At 41.3% G+C, this 17,854-nt stretch overlaps 1 protein-coding gene across 12 annotated transcripts in view; it reads left to right on the top strand.

Moving 5' to 3' along the window:
* Positions 1-12,298, top strand: part of DOCK8 (dedicator of cytokinesis 8) — a 128,294-nt gene extending 115,996 nt beyond the window's left edge. For 11 of the 12 annotated variants that reach the window (XM_072992174.2, XM_020805658.3, XM_072992171.2 and 8 more), the window contains 5 exons: positions 671-907; positions 1,357-1,500; positions 1,766-1,872; positions 2,185-2,355; positions 9,568-10,795. In XM_072992174.2, the coding sequence (XP_072848275.2) occupies positions 671-907; positions 1,357-1,500; positions 1,766-1,872; positions 2,185-2,355; positions 9,568-9,628 (720 nt within the window). In that variant the 3' untranslated portion in view covers positions 9,629-10,795. Of the gene's footprint in view, positions 1-670; positions 908-1,356; positions 1,501-1,765; positions 1,873-2,184; positions 2,356-9,567; positions 10,796-11,776 lie in introns of those variants that run through there. The other variant, XR_013541504.1, reaches the window with a different exon arrangement.
* The last annotated feature ends 5,556 nt before the right edge of the window (positions 12,299-17,854 follow it).

Below are 17,854 nucleotides of genomic sequence, written 5' to 3'. Positions count from 1 at the left end.
ATATCGGAAACAGCAGAAATGAACATTTTATCAGAAGTGATGAAGGACTGTCCTTTACAAAAGGCAACTGAAAGATGGGAATTATTCTATAAATGGATTGAGTCAACAGACATCGTATAAAGAGCATACATTGAAATGAGAACTTAAATTTGGAAGGCAGAAAATAGTAAAAAGAGCAATTTGGAATTTTGACATAGCAATATGTATAGAATGGATGTTAGTATGTTATTGTTTCTCCTTTTCCCCCTTAAACTCAATCCCCTTTTCCTTTTTGTCACCCTTTGTTAAAAATAAAATATTTTTTAAAAATAGTTACTCTCCCCTCCCATGTTGTTTATCACAGATTTCCAATCTTCCCTATTTCTAAACCCCAGAGGACACTTACAGCTGAGGGTGGGGATGGGTAAACCAGATTGCAGTGGAAGATGGTTCCTCTTTCCACTTCTTCCAGATCAGCTATGAGTCTGACAGACTAGTGACAAGGTTAATGTAAGAGTAGTTGGGAAAGCTTATGTTAAATAAAACCTGTCAGTTTTTAAGATGCCATCAAGACTCCTGACTAAGTAACAAACATGCTTCTGATTTCCAAGGTCTCTTGCACATTCAGCAATTTTTTAAATTGACTTATCATTTACCAGTAACAGAATTTTTCCCTTCCCCTTCTACCCAGGCATATATACAAATTACTTATGTGGAACCCTACTTTGATGACTATGAGATGAAAGACAGAGTGACGCACTTTGAGAAAAATTTCAGCCTCCGACGATTTATGTACACCACTCCTTTCACTCGCAATGGACGCCCCCGAGGAGAACTGAGTGAGCAGTATAAGAGAAAGACTATTTTGACCACCATGCATGCTTTCCCATACATCAAAACTCGAATCAATGTCATCCAAAAAGAGGAGGTAATGCATGTTTCTAATGTGACAGAATTTAGCAAAATGGGAGGCAGTCATGCAACCTTTAAGACGGTCACAGTGAAGATACAAAATGGCGCAATACAAATATTAATCTCCTAAATGGTGGTACAAGATCTTGGTCACTTTTAAACTTGGCATCAGTGGTCTCTAATTTTGACTGCTTGGGCATCCTGGCATGCTTGTTCATCGTGTTAGGCATTTTTCTTCCTCCCAGTTTGTGCTCTGTTTCTTAGGAGAGGGATCACTTTGTGCCCACCTGTTTAGCTCTTTTGCCACTTTTTGATCAAGTGGCAGAGCAGCAAGAAGGAAATCCATGCCGCCCACTTCTGGTGCTATGTCCATATAAAAATAACCTGTCTGTCTTGTGTTGTCAGCCATTTTGTGCATTTTCTTTGTGAGGAAGTTGCAATATGCTCGTCTTTTTGTGGTTTTAGTTTGTTTTGATGCCAATTGAAGTGGCTATTGAAGACATGCAAAAGAAGACTCTCGAACTAGCTGTTGCCACTAGCCAGGTGCCACCAGATGCCAAAATGCTCCAGATGGTTCTTCAAGGTTCTGTGGGAGCTACAGTAAATCAGGTACACAGGGATGTTTAACAGAATATTGTTGTCTGTTCGGGGTGAGTGGCCCAATGAAATCTTCACCATTTGCTTCTTCTTGATGCAGAGACTCCCTGTCAGTTGCGTCTCCTTCCTAATCGCATAGTATAACACAATGGTATTTTATTGGATTTTCCTTGTAGTTTTATTGTTTATGAAAGCAGGGAAGATCTCTGATCTTAAAGATCTCTCTTTTCTCTAGACATGCAATGTATGTAACCCAATATTACATTATTCCCTAAAGGGACCACTAGAGGTAGCCCAAGTGTTCCTGGCTGAAATTCCAGAAGATCCAAAACTGTACCGACATCACAACAAACTGAGGTTATGCTTCAAGGAGTTCATAATGAGGTGAGGAAAGACAAAAATTGAGAGATCTGTTACAACTACAGTTGTGTGTGTCCACCACCGGTAATCTTAAGCATGAGCTGGCTTTACATCAAATGTGTGAACAAGAGATAGAGATAACGTGGTTATTCATGCCATCAACTCCAGAGCAATGACAACACTAGATTGTCCCCATCCTTCCACATGGTGCCATGAGAACACTTGGCTTCAGCATATGATCGAATTTTATTCCAAGACAGATATATGGCCTAATGTACTCTGATGGAATTAATCAACATATCCTTTTCCCCCCTCCCTTCATAATTTTGGGAACAGGTGCGGTGAAGCAGTGGAGAAAAACAAACGCCTTATTACTGCTGACCAGAGAGAATATCAGCAAGAACTGAAAAAGAACTATAACAAATTGAAAGAGAACCTCAGACCCATGATTGAGAGGAAAATCCCAGAGCTGTATAAACCCATTGTGACAGTTAACAGTATTTCAAGGTATAACAATAGCCTCCTTTTATACTGCAAAACAAAAACAGAAATATGTTATAGAACCTAGCTTAAGCCAGCTTTATGCAAATGCCACAGAATTTCTGGAGGATGACATATTCAGCTGTGTCCAGCCAGGTTCAAATCAATGTGTCAGATGTCCATCAGATCCCCAACAAAACCAGGATTTCTACCATAAATTTGCACGATCCTCTTTTATAACTATGGTGCTGTAAACAATCTGTGCCAACATTCTGCACCAAACTGTTCCTGATTTAGGAATTGTAGAAGAAACCTTTAGTGTTTCTCTTGTTCTTACTGGCCCAAAACTTACAGCAGTAGATATAATTTCCATGTACGTGCCCAAACTATTCTGCTTAAAAAAATAGCCCAGGTAACTAAAATAATACAACCATCATGTTGAATTTTGCAATTAGTGCTGAATTAGAGAGTGATGGTTATGTTCCCCCAAGCAGATACAGTAGTGCAGCTTTTTTTTATTTTAACGGAATTTAAACAAGACAAACATTTAAGGATTCCTTATTAGCTTTTCTCTCATGTTTCAGTTCTGTCCTTTTCAGAGCATGGAAATGCTACTTTTTTAGTTGAATAGTTGAACTGCAGAGCTGGAAGGGACCCTATGGATCATCAAGTGCAGCCCCTCTCAAGGAGGCACAGTGGGGAATTGAACTCCCAACCTATGTCTCCATAGCTAAAGACCTAAGATACTGAACTATCTGCCTCTCACAGAATTGCCAGCCAGCCAATCATGTATTTCCACACAGCCATCCTTTCCAGAGCTTGTTTGCACACGTGTGCATGTATGTATGTATGTATGTATGTGTATGTGCTATATCTAAGACAGCATTCATTATCTAGATGTTGATATTCTGGATATTTGGATTAATATAATATGCTGTTATGATCAGGCACCCAGAATTAAGTACCACCTTAATTTTTTTTAATGAGTCAGATGATCTAGGTATCTGTCAGACACCCAGACTCCCACAACAGCTTCTTCTTCCCCAGCTGCTGCTTCGTCACCACCCCGTGTCTCACAGTGTCTGTCTCAGCATCTCCCTTCACCACACAGGCATCACATATTTATACAGTACAGCCCCTCCTCCTGATGTCCCGCCTTCCACTCCCCATAGGATGGAACTTTCCCTCCAAACCCATGACAGACAGGTAACATCAGTGCTGTTATGTAACACCTCCCCTCTTTATAAGTTGTTTTGTAGGGGGAAAGCTAAGGTGCTTTTTCCCAAAAAAACAACCTGTATAAAACACACAACACCAATTATACCTACCATATTATACTTACTTACATTCTAAGTTAAACATTTCAAATAGGCATTTAAACATTTACCATATACATTACATCAATTTACCTTTATTAATACAAACCAATTTAAAACCAGGTACATTTTAGCTTTTTGTTTTCATTATATACATATAGTCCATGTTCTTTCGCCGTCTTCAGTCTTCAGGTCTTCTTGATAAGGCGTCAGCAACACAGTTCACTGACCCTCTGACCACCTTCACTTCAAAGTCATAGTCCTGTAGGTTTAAAGCCCACCTCATAAGTTTGCTATTGTGGGTTTTCATTGTCTTTAACCATTGCAATGGTGAATGGTCAGTACACAGAATAAAATGTCTTCCCCAGATGTAAGGCTTGGCCTTCTGGATCGCGTAGACTATGGCCAAACACTCCTTCTCCACGGTTGCCAAATGTCTCTCACCTTTTTGAAGTTTCCTACTCAGGTAGGACACTGGATGCTGGTCACCATTCTCATCCTCCTGGCACAGAACTGCTCCTACCCCGCTGTTAGACGCATCGGTGTAGATGATGAACTCCCGGTCGAAGTCTGGAGCCCGCAGCACTGGATAGTTGATTAGCGCCTCCTTCAACCTCTGGAACGCCTCCTCACAGTCGTTGGTCCACGGGATGCGGTCATCAGCCTTCTTCCTCGTCAGATCGGTCAGCGGAGCCGCAATCTCGCTAAACCTCGGGATGAACTTTCTGTAGTAGCCCACCAACCCAAGAAATGATTTGACCTTTTTCTTGGTGTTGGGTCTAGGCCAATCACGAACAGCTTCTATTTTGGCCTCTAGGGGTTTTATCATTCCTCCCCCTACCACGTGACCCAAGTATTTTATTTCTGGGCTACCCAGCTGACACTTGCTGGCCTCTACTGTTAGCCCTGCTGCACTTAACCTCTGCAGCACTAACTCCAGGTGTATCAGGTGATCTTCCCAAGTATTACTGAAGATCCCTATGTCGTCAATGTAGGCCACTGTAAAGTCACTGAGCCCTGCCAAGGTCTGGTCCATCAGCCTTTGGAATGTGGCTGGTGCATTTCTGAGACCAAAGCTTAGGACTCGAAACTCATAGAGACCAAAAGGGCTGCAAAAGGCAGTCTTTTCTTGATCCCTGGGATCAATTCTTAATTGCCAATATCCCTTTACCAGGTCCAATGATGAGATGAACCGACAACCCCCTATGGTTTCAATCAGGTTGTCTAGCCTGGGCATTGGGTAGGCATCAGGAGTGGTTACACGGTTTAGTTTCCTGTAATCAACACAAAACCTAATGCTCCCATCAGGCTTGTCCACAAGGACTATCGGAGAGGACCAAGGACTAGAAGAGGGGACGATTATGTTCCCCCTCAGCATCTCGTCCAGCTCCTTCCGCACCTTGTCCCTATAGGGTCCCGTTACTCGGTATGGGGATACTGCCTGCGGGGGTGCATCCCCTGTGTGGATCCGATGCATCACTCCCTTCACTATCCCCGGCTTGTTGGAAAACACCTGTTGATATTTCCTAAGCAGCATTTTTAGTTCTTGCTGCTGGTCTTGGGTGAGTGCAGGACTGATCTTTACCTCCTCTGGGTTGTATTTTACTTCCCCTCTACCCTCCCAGAAGGGTAATTCCGCTTCCTCACTCTCAGCTGCTTTTATCGCGAATAAAACCCTCTGTTCCCCTCTGTAGTAGGGTTTTAGGGCATTCACATGAACCACCCTCCTTGCTTGGTTCTCCTCCTGCTCTATTAGGTAGTTCAGGTCTGACATCTTGGAGATGACCCTATATGGTCCTGCCCATTTGAGCTGCAGTTTATTCTCTCTGCAGGGCCTAAGCCAAAGCACTTCCTCCCCTGGATCAAAGTGCCTCTCTCTAGCTTTGTGGTCATACCATGTTTTCTGTCTGACCTTCTGAGCTTGCAGGTTTTCTGCTGCCAGCTCTAGATTTCTCCTTAGGTCATTCATCAAGGTGTCTATGTAAGTCACAACGTCTTGTGGGTCATCCTGGGTGATCTGCTCCCAATTTTGTTTGATCAAATCAAGGGGCCCTTTCACCCTTCTCCCAAATAAAAGTTCAAATGGACTGAACCCGGTACTGGCTTGTGGCACTGATCGATAAGCAAACAAAAGGGATTGCAGCTTCTGGTCCCAATTGTTTGGATTCTCTGCCAAGTAAGCCCTAATCATGCGCATTAGAGTCCCATTGAACTTCTCAGTTAACCCATTACTTTCCGGATGATAAGCAGTGGTTTCCTTGTGCTTAATTCCACAGATCTGCCATAAGCGTTTCATGAGCTTTGATGTGAACGATGCTCCCAAATCTGTGATTATCTCTGAGGCAAATCCCATCCTGGACATATACCCCACCAAAGCATCGGCCACTGTGTTAGTTTCAATGTTAGTCAAGGGTATGGCTTCAGGATATCTTGTTGCATGGTCCACAATGGTTAGAATGAACCTGTTCCCCCTCTTTGTGGCCTTGGGCAAAGGTCCCACAATATCCACCCCTATGCATTTGAAAGGAGTGTCAATCACAGGCAAAGGGCACAACTTTGCTTTGGTCCTGTCGCGGTTATTCCCCTGCCTTTGACACACATCACATTGTTTACAGAACTCCCTGATCTGCTTCCCTATGTCAGGCCAGTAGAAATTCTGTGTGATTCTCTGCTGTGTTTTGTTCACCCCTAAGTGTGCAGCAAACATGTCAGAGTGCCCCCTTTGTAAGATCATGGGGCGATACTTTTCAGGTACCACCAGCTGACTTCTGATCCCATCTCCCCCTTTTGAGATATTCCTCAGGGTCTCTCTATATAAAATCCCCTTTTTCTCCAGAAATCTCACTGGGGTTTCAGGTGTTAGCTGGGCGTCAGTCACCTGTTCAAAACACTTCTGGAGAGTGGTGTCTGCCTTTTGCTCTTGTCCAAATCTGCTGTCTTTGGTTAAGGTTTCCACCACAGCTTCTGAACTCCCCTCTGCTTCCGTCTCTGGCTCATCATTACCCCCCTGAACTGTCCCCGTGGTGGCTTGTGAACGTGTAATCACTAGCACCCTCTTCACATGTTCAGCCAGGTCATTTCCCACGAGCACGGCTGCTGGCAGAGTCGATGAAATTGCTAGCCGCCAAACTCCCCTCCAGCCTTGAAAGTTGACAGGTACCTCCGCGACTGGGAGTGAGATTATCTGCCCCTCAATCCCTGCTACCTTTATGCTCTCATTCGGGATTATATATTCCCTAGGAATAATATCTGGATGGCACAGGGTCACCTGAGAACAAGTGTCCCGCAGCCCCCGATACTGGCGGTCAAGTATTCCTACGTCCACCCCTGCTGTTTCAAACAACTGAGAATCTGTTCTCACCAACAGGCAGCGCCTGACCTCTACAAGAGGACCATTTTCCTCAGCCTGATCAGCAGATGTAGCTGTTCCAGATTGAGTAGCCATGGCAACAGGCTCCCTCAGTGACAATGAGCCTTGCTCTTTCTGGACACAGAACACAGCTTTTGGCTTGGTCCCACTCGAATCCTGAGGCACCATTCCTTTTAGCTGCTTTAATTTCTCACACTCTGAGATTAGATGGCCCTTTCCCTGACAGAAATAACATTTTCTGGTGTATTTTGAGTCTTTCTCATCTTGTTTTGGTTTTCCCTCCAAAATCTGAGGTCTTGGTTTCATGTCTGAGGGCTTCCCTTCACCATGGGCCCCTCCCCCTTGCTGGCTTCTCCCTGGTCCCTGAGAGTACTTGCTGTAGGGTTCTTTGGGTTTACCTACAGATTTCCCCTCACCCAAGGGCTTTCTTATTTGGGAGATAAAATCTGCGATCTCTGCGGCTGCTGCCACAGATTTCGGTTTCCTTTCCCTCACCTGGAATTTCAATTCCCCCTGCAGGACTGAATAGAACTGTTCCAGGGCTATCAAGTCTTTAAGCTGCTCATAGGTCTCTATTCCCTCCTGCGATAGCCATTTCTCAAGCAGCCTCACCAATTGGGCCCCCACTTGGGTAAAAGTCTGTTCTGGTTTTTTAGTGAGGGACCTGAATCTTTGTCTCAGCTGCTCTGCATTTATCCCATGTCTTGCAAACACCAGTTTTTTAAACTCTGCAAAATCTTTCATCAATTCCTCAGGCATCTCGGCATAAACCTCAGCCAGGCTACCACTGATTAAAGATCGCATGATGGTCATCTTCTCAGTTTCCCTCACTGAGAAGTCCACAAACGCTCTTTCCACTAAGGAAAAGAACACCTCAGGACAATCTCCCTTGTGGTACACAGGGAATTTCTTCAGGTCAGCCTTAGACAGTTGGCCTCCCTCAGAATCCCTATTATTATTATTGTTCTGGTTCATCAGTTCCAGTTTTCTTAATTCAAACGCCATCTTCTCTCTCTCCATTCTTTCTTCTCTCTCCATTCTCTCTCTCTCTCGCTCTAATTCAAATGCCATTTTCTCTCTCTCTAATCTTTCCTCCATTTCCCTCACCCTCAGTTCATGCTGTTGGGCTAGGATCAATTTTCTAAGTTCTGGGTTCTGCTCTCCTGTGCTGTCACCTTGCACTGAGCCAAATTCATCCTCAGAACCTTGGTCAATCTGGGGGTCTTTCACTTCACTCATGTCTGCTACTTGGCTTCGAGTCAAGGGCATACCCCCCCTCAGAACAGGCTGCTTTAAAAAGTCAAGCCTCAAAATAAAACGACCACTATTTTTTCCTTCTTGCCTCAGAACCAGCTCTCCCTAGAGATTGCTGCTGTTCTTCAGCACTAACTTGCAACAGTATCGAGTCAGAGCCTACCCCCCTCTGCTGGGCCTCTCAGCTGGCAAGCTAGCTCACTGTTACTACGCAGATTTGCCTCAGCTTTTTCCCGCCAAAACTAGGCTGCCTCAGAGCACCTTAATCTAAGTCTCCCCAGTTGGCACGTTCTTCTACTAGCGCACCTCCCCGTGAGGTACACCTAGAAGATTACCTACGCGCCTCAGACTGTCCCTGACTAGACCCCCCTTGCTCTGGGCACACTTGCCAAGGCTTTGCTGGACCACTGGACAACTGGACCAGTCGTATCCCACACGCTGGACACCAATCAATGTGACAAACCCAGACCTACTGGGATCTATCACACAGTTACTAAGCTGCCACCAACCATTCCCTATAATAAGTCACACAGACCAGGGATGGATTTTTAAACAACAAAAGAATAAGGTTTATTTTAAATACAAACAGGGTAAGTAAAACAATCAGGTGAATAAAATAAAGTAACGTGGCTTATTCTCACACACACAAGCATACAGTTTGGTTCACCTAGAACCTTTAACTTAAAGCACAGACCCTGAACCCATCAGTTCTGGCTAACCAACAGACCCCTGAACCTTTCAGGCTGGTACTCTGACACACAGTAGTACCCTGTCAGACACCCAGACTCCCACAACAGCTTCTTCTTCCCCAGCTGCTGCTTCGTCACCACCCCGTGTCTCACAGTGTCTGTCTCAGCATCTCCCTTCACCACACAGGCATCACATATTTATACAGTACAGCCCCTCCTCCTGATGTCCCGCCTTCCACTCCCCATAGGATGGAACTTTCCCTCCAAACCCATGACAGACAGGTAACATCAGTGCTGTTATGTAACAGTATCCTCCTAGCTATTTATATAACAGAGGATGAGCTATGTAAGTATATGTTTATGCAGCAGCTGTTATGTAGTAATATGTGTGTAATAAGTAATACATGTCATAATAGGTAGTTATCAGAACCACGTATTATAGAATTAGCCAAGACATAACATGTTTTCCCTCCACCTCTGTTGTTTTAAGGAAGAAAAAGCAATCATGTATTTCTGTGCAATTGCAACAAGCAAAACCTAAACATTTCATTCTAGGGCATGTCTTGTAATTTCCATTCTCATGGTCTTGTTGTTTTTAATTTCATTTCAGAGAGTCTTTTCGCAATTCTAGTTTTAGAAAGTATGAAAATCTGCCTCCACAGAACTCTTAAGAAGAGCAGCCTTGTTAGAATGAGCAATCCTCTGACAGCAGTTTGAAAATAAGATGATGTCCAAATGCTGTACCACAAAGGGGACAATTCCAACATTTTGTCTTGCAACATTTTTGTAATGATTGCTGCTGGAAAGTAGCAGGTGTTACAGCAAATGCATTTCCTAAGCCAGTGAGAAGATCTTGGAAAAAATGACTTGAATATTTGTATACAGAGAGAAAACATCCCCATATATTTTTTCTAAAATTCTAAAGACCAGTTAATGAGACTGCATGGTCTAGACAATATTCCCTATATGTTTTACATGTATGTTCAAATATCTGTGAAATGTCCCATGTGGACCTTTGATCATAGACGTCCTATGGACTTTTTTGGAATTGGGACGAAGATACTTCAAAATAATCACGGATTTGCTTCAACACTGTGTAGGGACATTGTTCATAGAACAGATATGAACACTGCCACACAAGCACAATTGGATTTGAAAATAAAAGAATTATGAAAATGTGTAATTCCTATCTGTCTGAAGGAAGCAGTCCTATTGCTGAGGACCTACGTACTAGAGATTTTTTTTCATGAAAGTTGATGAAATCATACTTGAACAGGTAGGTCTAATTTCTGTAAGGGTGAAAAATTAGTAGGTACTAATTAATCCTGCTTGATAGGAACTTATGCAAAGCAGAGGCTCCACAGGTAAGACAAGATATGTTACATTCAAATGAAATGTTTACTCCTGAAATTATGTTTACAGGCTGCAGGGAACTTGAGGACTTACAGGCATGGCTTTTATTGTGCAATCCGTCTGCCTCAAATTGCAGAATACCTCGTTGTAGTCGGAGTACTTTGTTTTTAAAATTATTGTTCCTATTATTTAAAAGTAGCACTGTAGTTCTTCTCATTTTTGAAATATGGGATTGCTTCCTGATAGTTTGACTGGTAACGTTCCTTCAAATTGGTTGACACTTGTTTCTGTCACCCCAGATACCATGACAAACAATGGTAAGAATGTTAATTTACATACCTTGTACAAAATTCTGTACATGGTAATGTGAAATAAAAGAATGCTTAAGGGTGAAGGAGCCAGAACTCTTAACTGGTTTCTTTTTCTTAAAGCCCTACAATGTAAGTAAATAAAATAAATGTTTAAACATTTTTTGTTGAATAGCACTATGTCTTTCTTTTTTATCTTTTAACACCATGACTGTCCATATTTCAAATTAAACTTTGAAAGATTTAAAGCACTCATAACTATACAGTGTAGAGACTGTATAGTGTAGAGTTTATTCTCAGCTAAGTATGTTTTATGGCAATTCATTACTCTCATATTCTTATCATGCTTGTCTCCATTGTGTTGTCATTGCCTCCTGGCCTACCATATGTACATACATGTGCAATGAGGCCTGTCATATATTATGTGCTTGTGCCTGAGAACCAGATGAGGGATTTCTGTATTTTAATAATCCTACTTTTTTGATAGTGAGGTGAAGTTTTATACCAGATAATGTTGTTAATTTGAAAGTTATTTGCAAATAGTCTTTCCATTTAATTCTTTTATCTTTCTAACAAAATCTAAGTACCAATTTTGTTCAAGTTTTATGGACAGACACAGAGCTCTTAATTCTTCACACAGCTTTCTCATATTAATTACCTTCTGCCCAGATGTGTATATTATAGAGAGATTCACTAGGAGGTACGTAAACTCGATGAACTGTGTGCTGCTCTTCAGTTCAGGTCTCTTCTGGATCTCCTAAAGCCAATATGGACAGTTTTTCACCTTTTTACATTCCCTTGGAGTGCTACTGCTATTATTTCTTGCCTATTTATACACAATAGTGAAAGAATATGAGGGGCCGCCATCCAGAATCCTCTGGAGGGCTTCAAGGTGGCCATCTGTTTTCTAAAATAACTACATCAAAATGATGGGAAATTTAGGAAATGTGTTGCTGTGTTTTTGAGCTTGGCAATGGGGCAGTGTAGAATATTCCAGTGTTCTTAACAATTGCTCAGAACATTGCTAGAATGCAATCCCATTAATGGATATACCATGTTCTCACTGTATATGATATCTTTATTCAGCTTTATGTAGCATAGCAGTTGAGAATTTTTTGTACTTTCTGTTATCTATCCAATTGTTATCACCATGTGTAGAAAGAAGTGACGCCCTTCTCCTTCATTGCCTTTTCCATATGAAAAACAAGATTTTGAAGAACCACAGTTTCCTACACATGGGCAGGAATCCCTCCTATTGAGATATGTCTCACTCCACATGAAGAAAGCAACGTTGGAGAGGGGAATTATTTCCTCTCTAAGTAAATGATAAAATACTAGGGCTGGAGAGGACTTCAAGGGTCTGCCAAAGCAGGAAATCCACACTGAAGATATCTTTGACATGTGATCATCTAACTTATCTAAACACCTCCAGTGCTGCTGAATCCACCAACCTCTGAAGCTGTCCATTCCATTGCCACTTTCACTATTAGGAATTTCTTCCCAATGTTGAGTCAAAATCTCCTTTCTTATAAATCTATTAGTTTGTGTCATACCTCTGGAGCTTCAGAGGACAACTGGGTAGATAATCAAACACTGCTGTGTCTCATCAGTGTAGTAGTGTACCTAACTAAGAGTAGTTTGTTGGGCATAAGCGTTCAGTAAACTCATCTTCTTTCGATATACTTGCAGTTGTATTTTATTCAGTTTATAGCAAAGTTGTTATTTTATTCAGTTTATAGTAAAGCAACTGAACTGAATTTAAAAGGCACATATTAGATAAAAGACCAACAGAAGCCCCTTCAAAGCAGTTTTCCTTTTAATAAACCTGCTTTCAGATCCTTGCAAACTAAACGATGAGGTAATTTCCAACAATCTAGTAATATAATAAAGACTTGGCATGCCTGAACATTGTACCTTTTTAAGTTTAGCACCTTTGCTGAAAAGGTTATTGGAGTATCTTCAAGAATGTGATAAAGAAAGGGAGCATAACAAGTTCTATTTTGTCCTCTCTTTTCTGATTGACGGGTTGTAAAATATTTACTCTTTACAACTAGCTGTAGGAAATCTCAGGTCAGTGGGGAAAGAAACCCAACAGCATCTTTACTCAAACAATACGTGCTGTATTTAAATACGCTGTGACTACCAATTCGAAGAAATTCTGCACGTAGTCAAATATCATGTTGGTAAGCAACTAGAGTTAGGGCTACTTGTTCAGTGTGATTGATAAGCTGATCCCACCCAGCTTTACATCAAAAAACAGACCAGATTTTATTTGCACTCTCAGTTAAATCAGTTCATAAACACAAAAACATCTTTAAATGACCATAACAAACAAAACTATTCTGGCACCTTTAAGCCTAATATCTAATTTCAGTTTGAGTGTCTATGCATTTTAGTTTCTTTCTTCAGTCACCAAATTCCTTTTGGTGTTAATTTACACTAGCTGAATGCAAATTGGGCATCTGAAATATGTAAACTAATGGAAGGCTTCCAACCTACCTCATTTACGTTCTGACACTCTCTATGGCTTCCTTTTGCCATGGGGAAGCCTTTGGGAACATTGGGATGTGGGTCAAGGGGAAGATTTTAATAGTAAAAAATCACCACCAGTGGCTGGCTGGCGGCTGTAGGACAAACATCATCTCAATGTAATGTCAGCTGTGCTACTGAGTTGCAATGAAGGAAAGCTCTTTTGGTCAACTCATCCAATGGAGCATTGAAATAAGGCTGCCATTTTGAGATCAGGAACTCTAAATGTTACATAAAAACTGTTTGCTCCAGATACGTCTTGCATTATTGTATAGTTTTTGTAGCAGGAAATAATCAGTCAGAAACTGCTATTTCTATTGATCCTTCTTTTCCATATCTGAGATGAAATTTGACTGAACACCTACCCCCATAGGGCCAGTCATAGTACGCAGAAGCTGTATGACAGCCCTGAATATACAGTAATGAAAAACAAGGATATTTTGTATAAGAAGTTCTCTTTGGGAAGAGATATGCTAAAGGACATACTTAGTTTTTGCATCCACTCCCACTGGAACTGCAGCCAAGTTTTTTTTAAAATATTAAGAACTTTGGTGTGAAGGAGTGTTATAAACTGAAAGAAATCTTAAAGTAAACCCATTGTAACATCTTCAAAGTGCTTCAGGTTTTAAGTGATTGGAGGAAGAAAAATAAAAGGTTGTGTAGTTTAGATTCCTTGGCGTATACTTTGGCACACGTAGGGTTCTTCAATGAAATGACCAAAGGATGCTTGAGAAGCAGAAAATTTTCACCCTCCAAGACTTCTTTAGGACAATTTGCTCTCAAAGCAGACAGCAGCTTACCGAACTCCAAGTGTGGCACTGTAGTACACAAGTATGATAAAAAGAAATATGAGCTCTATAAAAAAGAAGATACCTTGATGGTCAATCTCCTGCTTTATGAGTAAAATTAAACCTGCATACTACAAGGCCAGAACAGGTTCAACAGAGATTTCTGTCAGCATGTGTGATTAACATGGGATAAAAGAAAGCATCAATGAAACAATGGATTCATTTAATTTTTGAACCTTCAAGATTTGTGTTACCTACAAATATTCAACATGGAAATATGCAGTTAAAATCAGAATCCAAACTCTGCCACCATGTATTGCATCCACAGTGGTACGGCTCGAGTTGGGGCTTCCTAAGATTTCAACCCTGATCTGGAAGGCCACAGTCAGCTAGCTTCAAATGTTGACTGTTAAACACTGAAGATCTTCCAACCTATGAGGAAATGGTATTGCTCAAAGCTCTTTGGCCAAACAGCTAGATTTCATACAGATGTACAAATAAATACATGTAGATTTTGAAATAAACCAAAAGCAAGGCAGATGTTGCCATGAGGTCAAATTAGGTGATCCCCTCAAATAGTGAAGCAGTATATTCTCCCCTCCCTCCTCACCATATAGGGAGAGCCCTGTTGCCACCACCTCTTCCAATTATGGTGTCTCTCTCTGTGTGGGCTTTTTAAAAAGTAAATACCATTATCACCCTTTCTTCCTTCTACTCCATTCTGCCCCATTCCTTTTTGTTCGCAACATCTTTTTTTTTTTAAGGAAGGGAAGAAGCCAGCACTCAGCTTGTTTTTTTGTTTTTGATTAGGAAGTTGCCTGTGCTACAGTATGATAGCTGAAAAGAGGGCTCCTAAGAGCTGAAGCATGAGGGGATCCTCCACACTGCCTTTTTTTAAAAACTGTGTGGCTGTAATCATGGCGGAAGACTCTGTTTGTCCCCAGTGGGTGCGAAAAGGGAGATCGGGAAGAGCTTTAAAAGGCAAACGGAGATCAAAGAGCCCTTTCCCGATCTCCCTTTTCGCTCCTGTAAAAGTGTCTTACAATGTTTGGAAGCTATTTTAAATGCTTGCACTGGTTAGCCCACCTCCTGAACCCTATGCAAACTGATTTTGGTGTTGTTCTGACACTTCGTTAATTTATGATGATTTTTTGTTTTCTCCATTGGAAACCATTAGACAGACCATTCAATGGTTTTCAATGGAGAAAACAAAAAATTACCATAAATTAACGAAGTGTCAGAACAACACCAAAATCAGTTTGCATAGGTTTCAGGAGGTGGGCTAACCATTGCAAGCATTTAAAACAGCTTCCAATCATTGTAAGACACTTTTACAGGAGCGAAAAAGGACTTCGCAAAGGCATTGAAATGTATTGAGTCGGCTTCAATACATTCCAATGGAGGAAACATTGTTTCACACAGCGATGTTTCCTATGGGGATTTTCACTCAGCGATGGCAATCCGTTTCAATTGGAATGGATTAACCGGTTTTCAATGCATTCCTATGGGAAATGGTGTTTCACAGAACGATGTTTCACACAACGTTGATTTTTTTGGAACCAATTAACATCGTTGTGTGAGGCACCACTGTAATTGTATCTGTAATTTTTTTCATATGTTTAAACACTGAGAAGATTGCAGATTTGAATGTGGTTCCTATTAATGCAGGATTTATTTTTAGTGATGATTTTATTTTCTCAGCTGGGGCCCTTTAGTGGAGAACACCTATGAAATCTGGCCCTGCAAGGCACGTAGTTTGCCACCCATTTTCAGAGCTGAACAACATAGTCATCTTCTGAGTAGAACATCAGGTTTGCTTTAAAGGCATTAAGACGAAGGTAAATAATAGGCACCATGGTACTCGTTAGAACAAGTTTATACATTGGTCTCTCCTCAGTCCAGAAAACCTTTGGAGTTTAACCTGTCTTCTGTAAAAAAAAAAAAATTGCATAATTGGCACGGCTCAACCACAAGTCCTGAACTTTTCATTATCAAAACTGGGTAAAATCTGCACTAATCCCTTGCAAGAGTAGTGCCTCTGACAGACTGTAGATGGGTGCATGCAGGGTGGTTTGTGCTTGCGTATTTAAAAAACAAAAACAAAAATTAATTGTCAATAACTTTTTATTTCAAGACAGCATTGTTTGAAATCAGCAAGGATAATTGCCACTTTGGAAGGTACAGTGTCTGCCAAAATTCAGATAAATAGTTGCAGGGCATTTTGTGTATGAACAGCTTTCACAGTTTGGGAATTTCCAAGCAAAGGATGTGCATACTGCTTTAGAGTTTTGTATACAATTTTTATGAAATGGATGTATAGAATTGAGACAGCCCTGCTTATGAAACCTGCGGCATTTTAGAATGATAGACACAGTGTTTTGTGGAAGAGGGACATTGAGATTCGGAAAGGAGAGATGACTCTCTTACCCTTACCCACCTCATTTGGTGGTGTATGCTTTTGTTTTCGGTTTTTTAATGGCATAAAAATAGAACACACAGTGTACCTTGCAAGATGAAATTAATCCGTTCCATGGTTAATGCCGTCTTGCGAAAATTTCGTTTTGCGAAGCAAGTTTTCCCATAGGAATGAAATGAAATTTAATTAATGCATTCCTATGGGGGAAAAAGTCAGAAAAAAGTCACTTACCAGGGACTAAGACCGAGTAGACTGAGCCCCACTCCTCCTTGGTAGCCCCGGAACAGCCTCACACAACTCACACTGTGGAGCAGAGCGCCAAACAGCTGACCAGCAGAGAGGCGGCAGCCATTTTGAGAGGCAGCAGCCATGTGGTCACATCTCAAAATGGCTGCCACCTCTCCAAAATGGCTGCCGCCTCTCTGCTGGTTCCCCACCGTCAGCTGTTTGGCGTTAGAGTCTGGCTGTTCCGGGCTACCAAGAAGGAGCAGGGCTCGGTCTTACTAACAGGTAAGTGATTTTTTTCTGACTTTTCCCCCCCATAGGAATGCATTAATTAAATTTCAATGAATTCCTATGGGAAAGCCACCTTGCAAAACGAAAAATATTGCAAAATGGCCCGTCTTGCGAGGCACTAAAAACTCACAAGACCTGTTTGTCTTGCTATTTTTTCATCCTGCGAGGCGTCCGTCTTGCGAGGCACCACTGTACTGTGAAAGTCCACAGGCAAGAAACCTACAAAATTTTATAGTAAGTGACATGGCTAGAGAGGTACAAAAAATGAAAAAGAGTTTAAGATGTTTTTGTCTTCTGTGCACTTGGTACGAAAGTCCCAGACCACTGAACATTGGATCAGCCATATGATATAGTGCAACGCTTCTCTGTGAAGGCACTAGGATGGGAAACCTCTGGTAAGTGAGGGCTGCTAGGCACAAAACCACATCCCTTCCCCAACTTCCACTTCTCTTCACCCTGTCATTTTCTTTATACTGTATATATATGTATATATATGTGTGTGTGTATATATATATATAAAACAACATAAAACAGTTATACAAAATGTGGATCACCCACGCAATAGGATCATTTGGCGATATAACAATTTTTTCCTCCGTTGACAGGGCTCCATTCCACTTCCAAAATTAATTGTTTGTTTGTTTGTTTGTTTGTTTGTTTGTTTATTTAATATATATATACACTGCCCAGAATAGTGTTGTGTGCTAATGAGTCAGTATATAAATGTTGGAAATATATATTAAATATATATATTTCCAGCATTTATATACTGATTCATTAGCACACAGCACTATTCTGGGCAGTGTAGATATAATAGACAACAAAAAATAAAGTACATTAAAAACCAGATGACAACAAGCTAAAATATGAAACCAGATGGTGCAACAAATTCAAGCAGCAATATAGGGCGAACAAATTCGAAGGAAGCTGCCACCAAAGTCTTCTCGAAAGCTTCTTGAAATTAAGGAGGTAGGAGTCAGGCATGGC

Source organism: Pogona vitticeps, chromosome 2, assembly GCF_051106095.1.
Source record: "Pogona vitticeps strain Pit_001003342236 chromosome 2, PviZW2.1, whole genome shotgun sequence".
Lineage (NCBI taxonomy): Eukaryota > Metazoa > Chordata > Lepidosauria > Squamata > Agamidae > Pogona > Pogona vitticeps.
The sequence above is the reverse complement of the archived record's forward strand: the minus strand, read 5'-3'. Positions and strand labels throughout refer to the sequence as shown.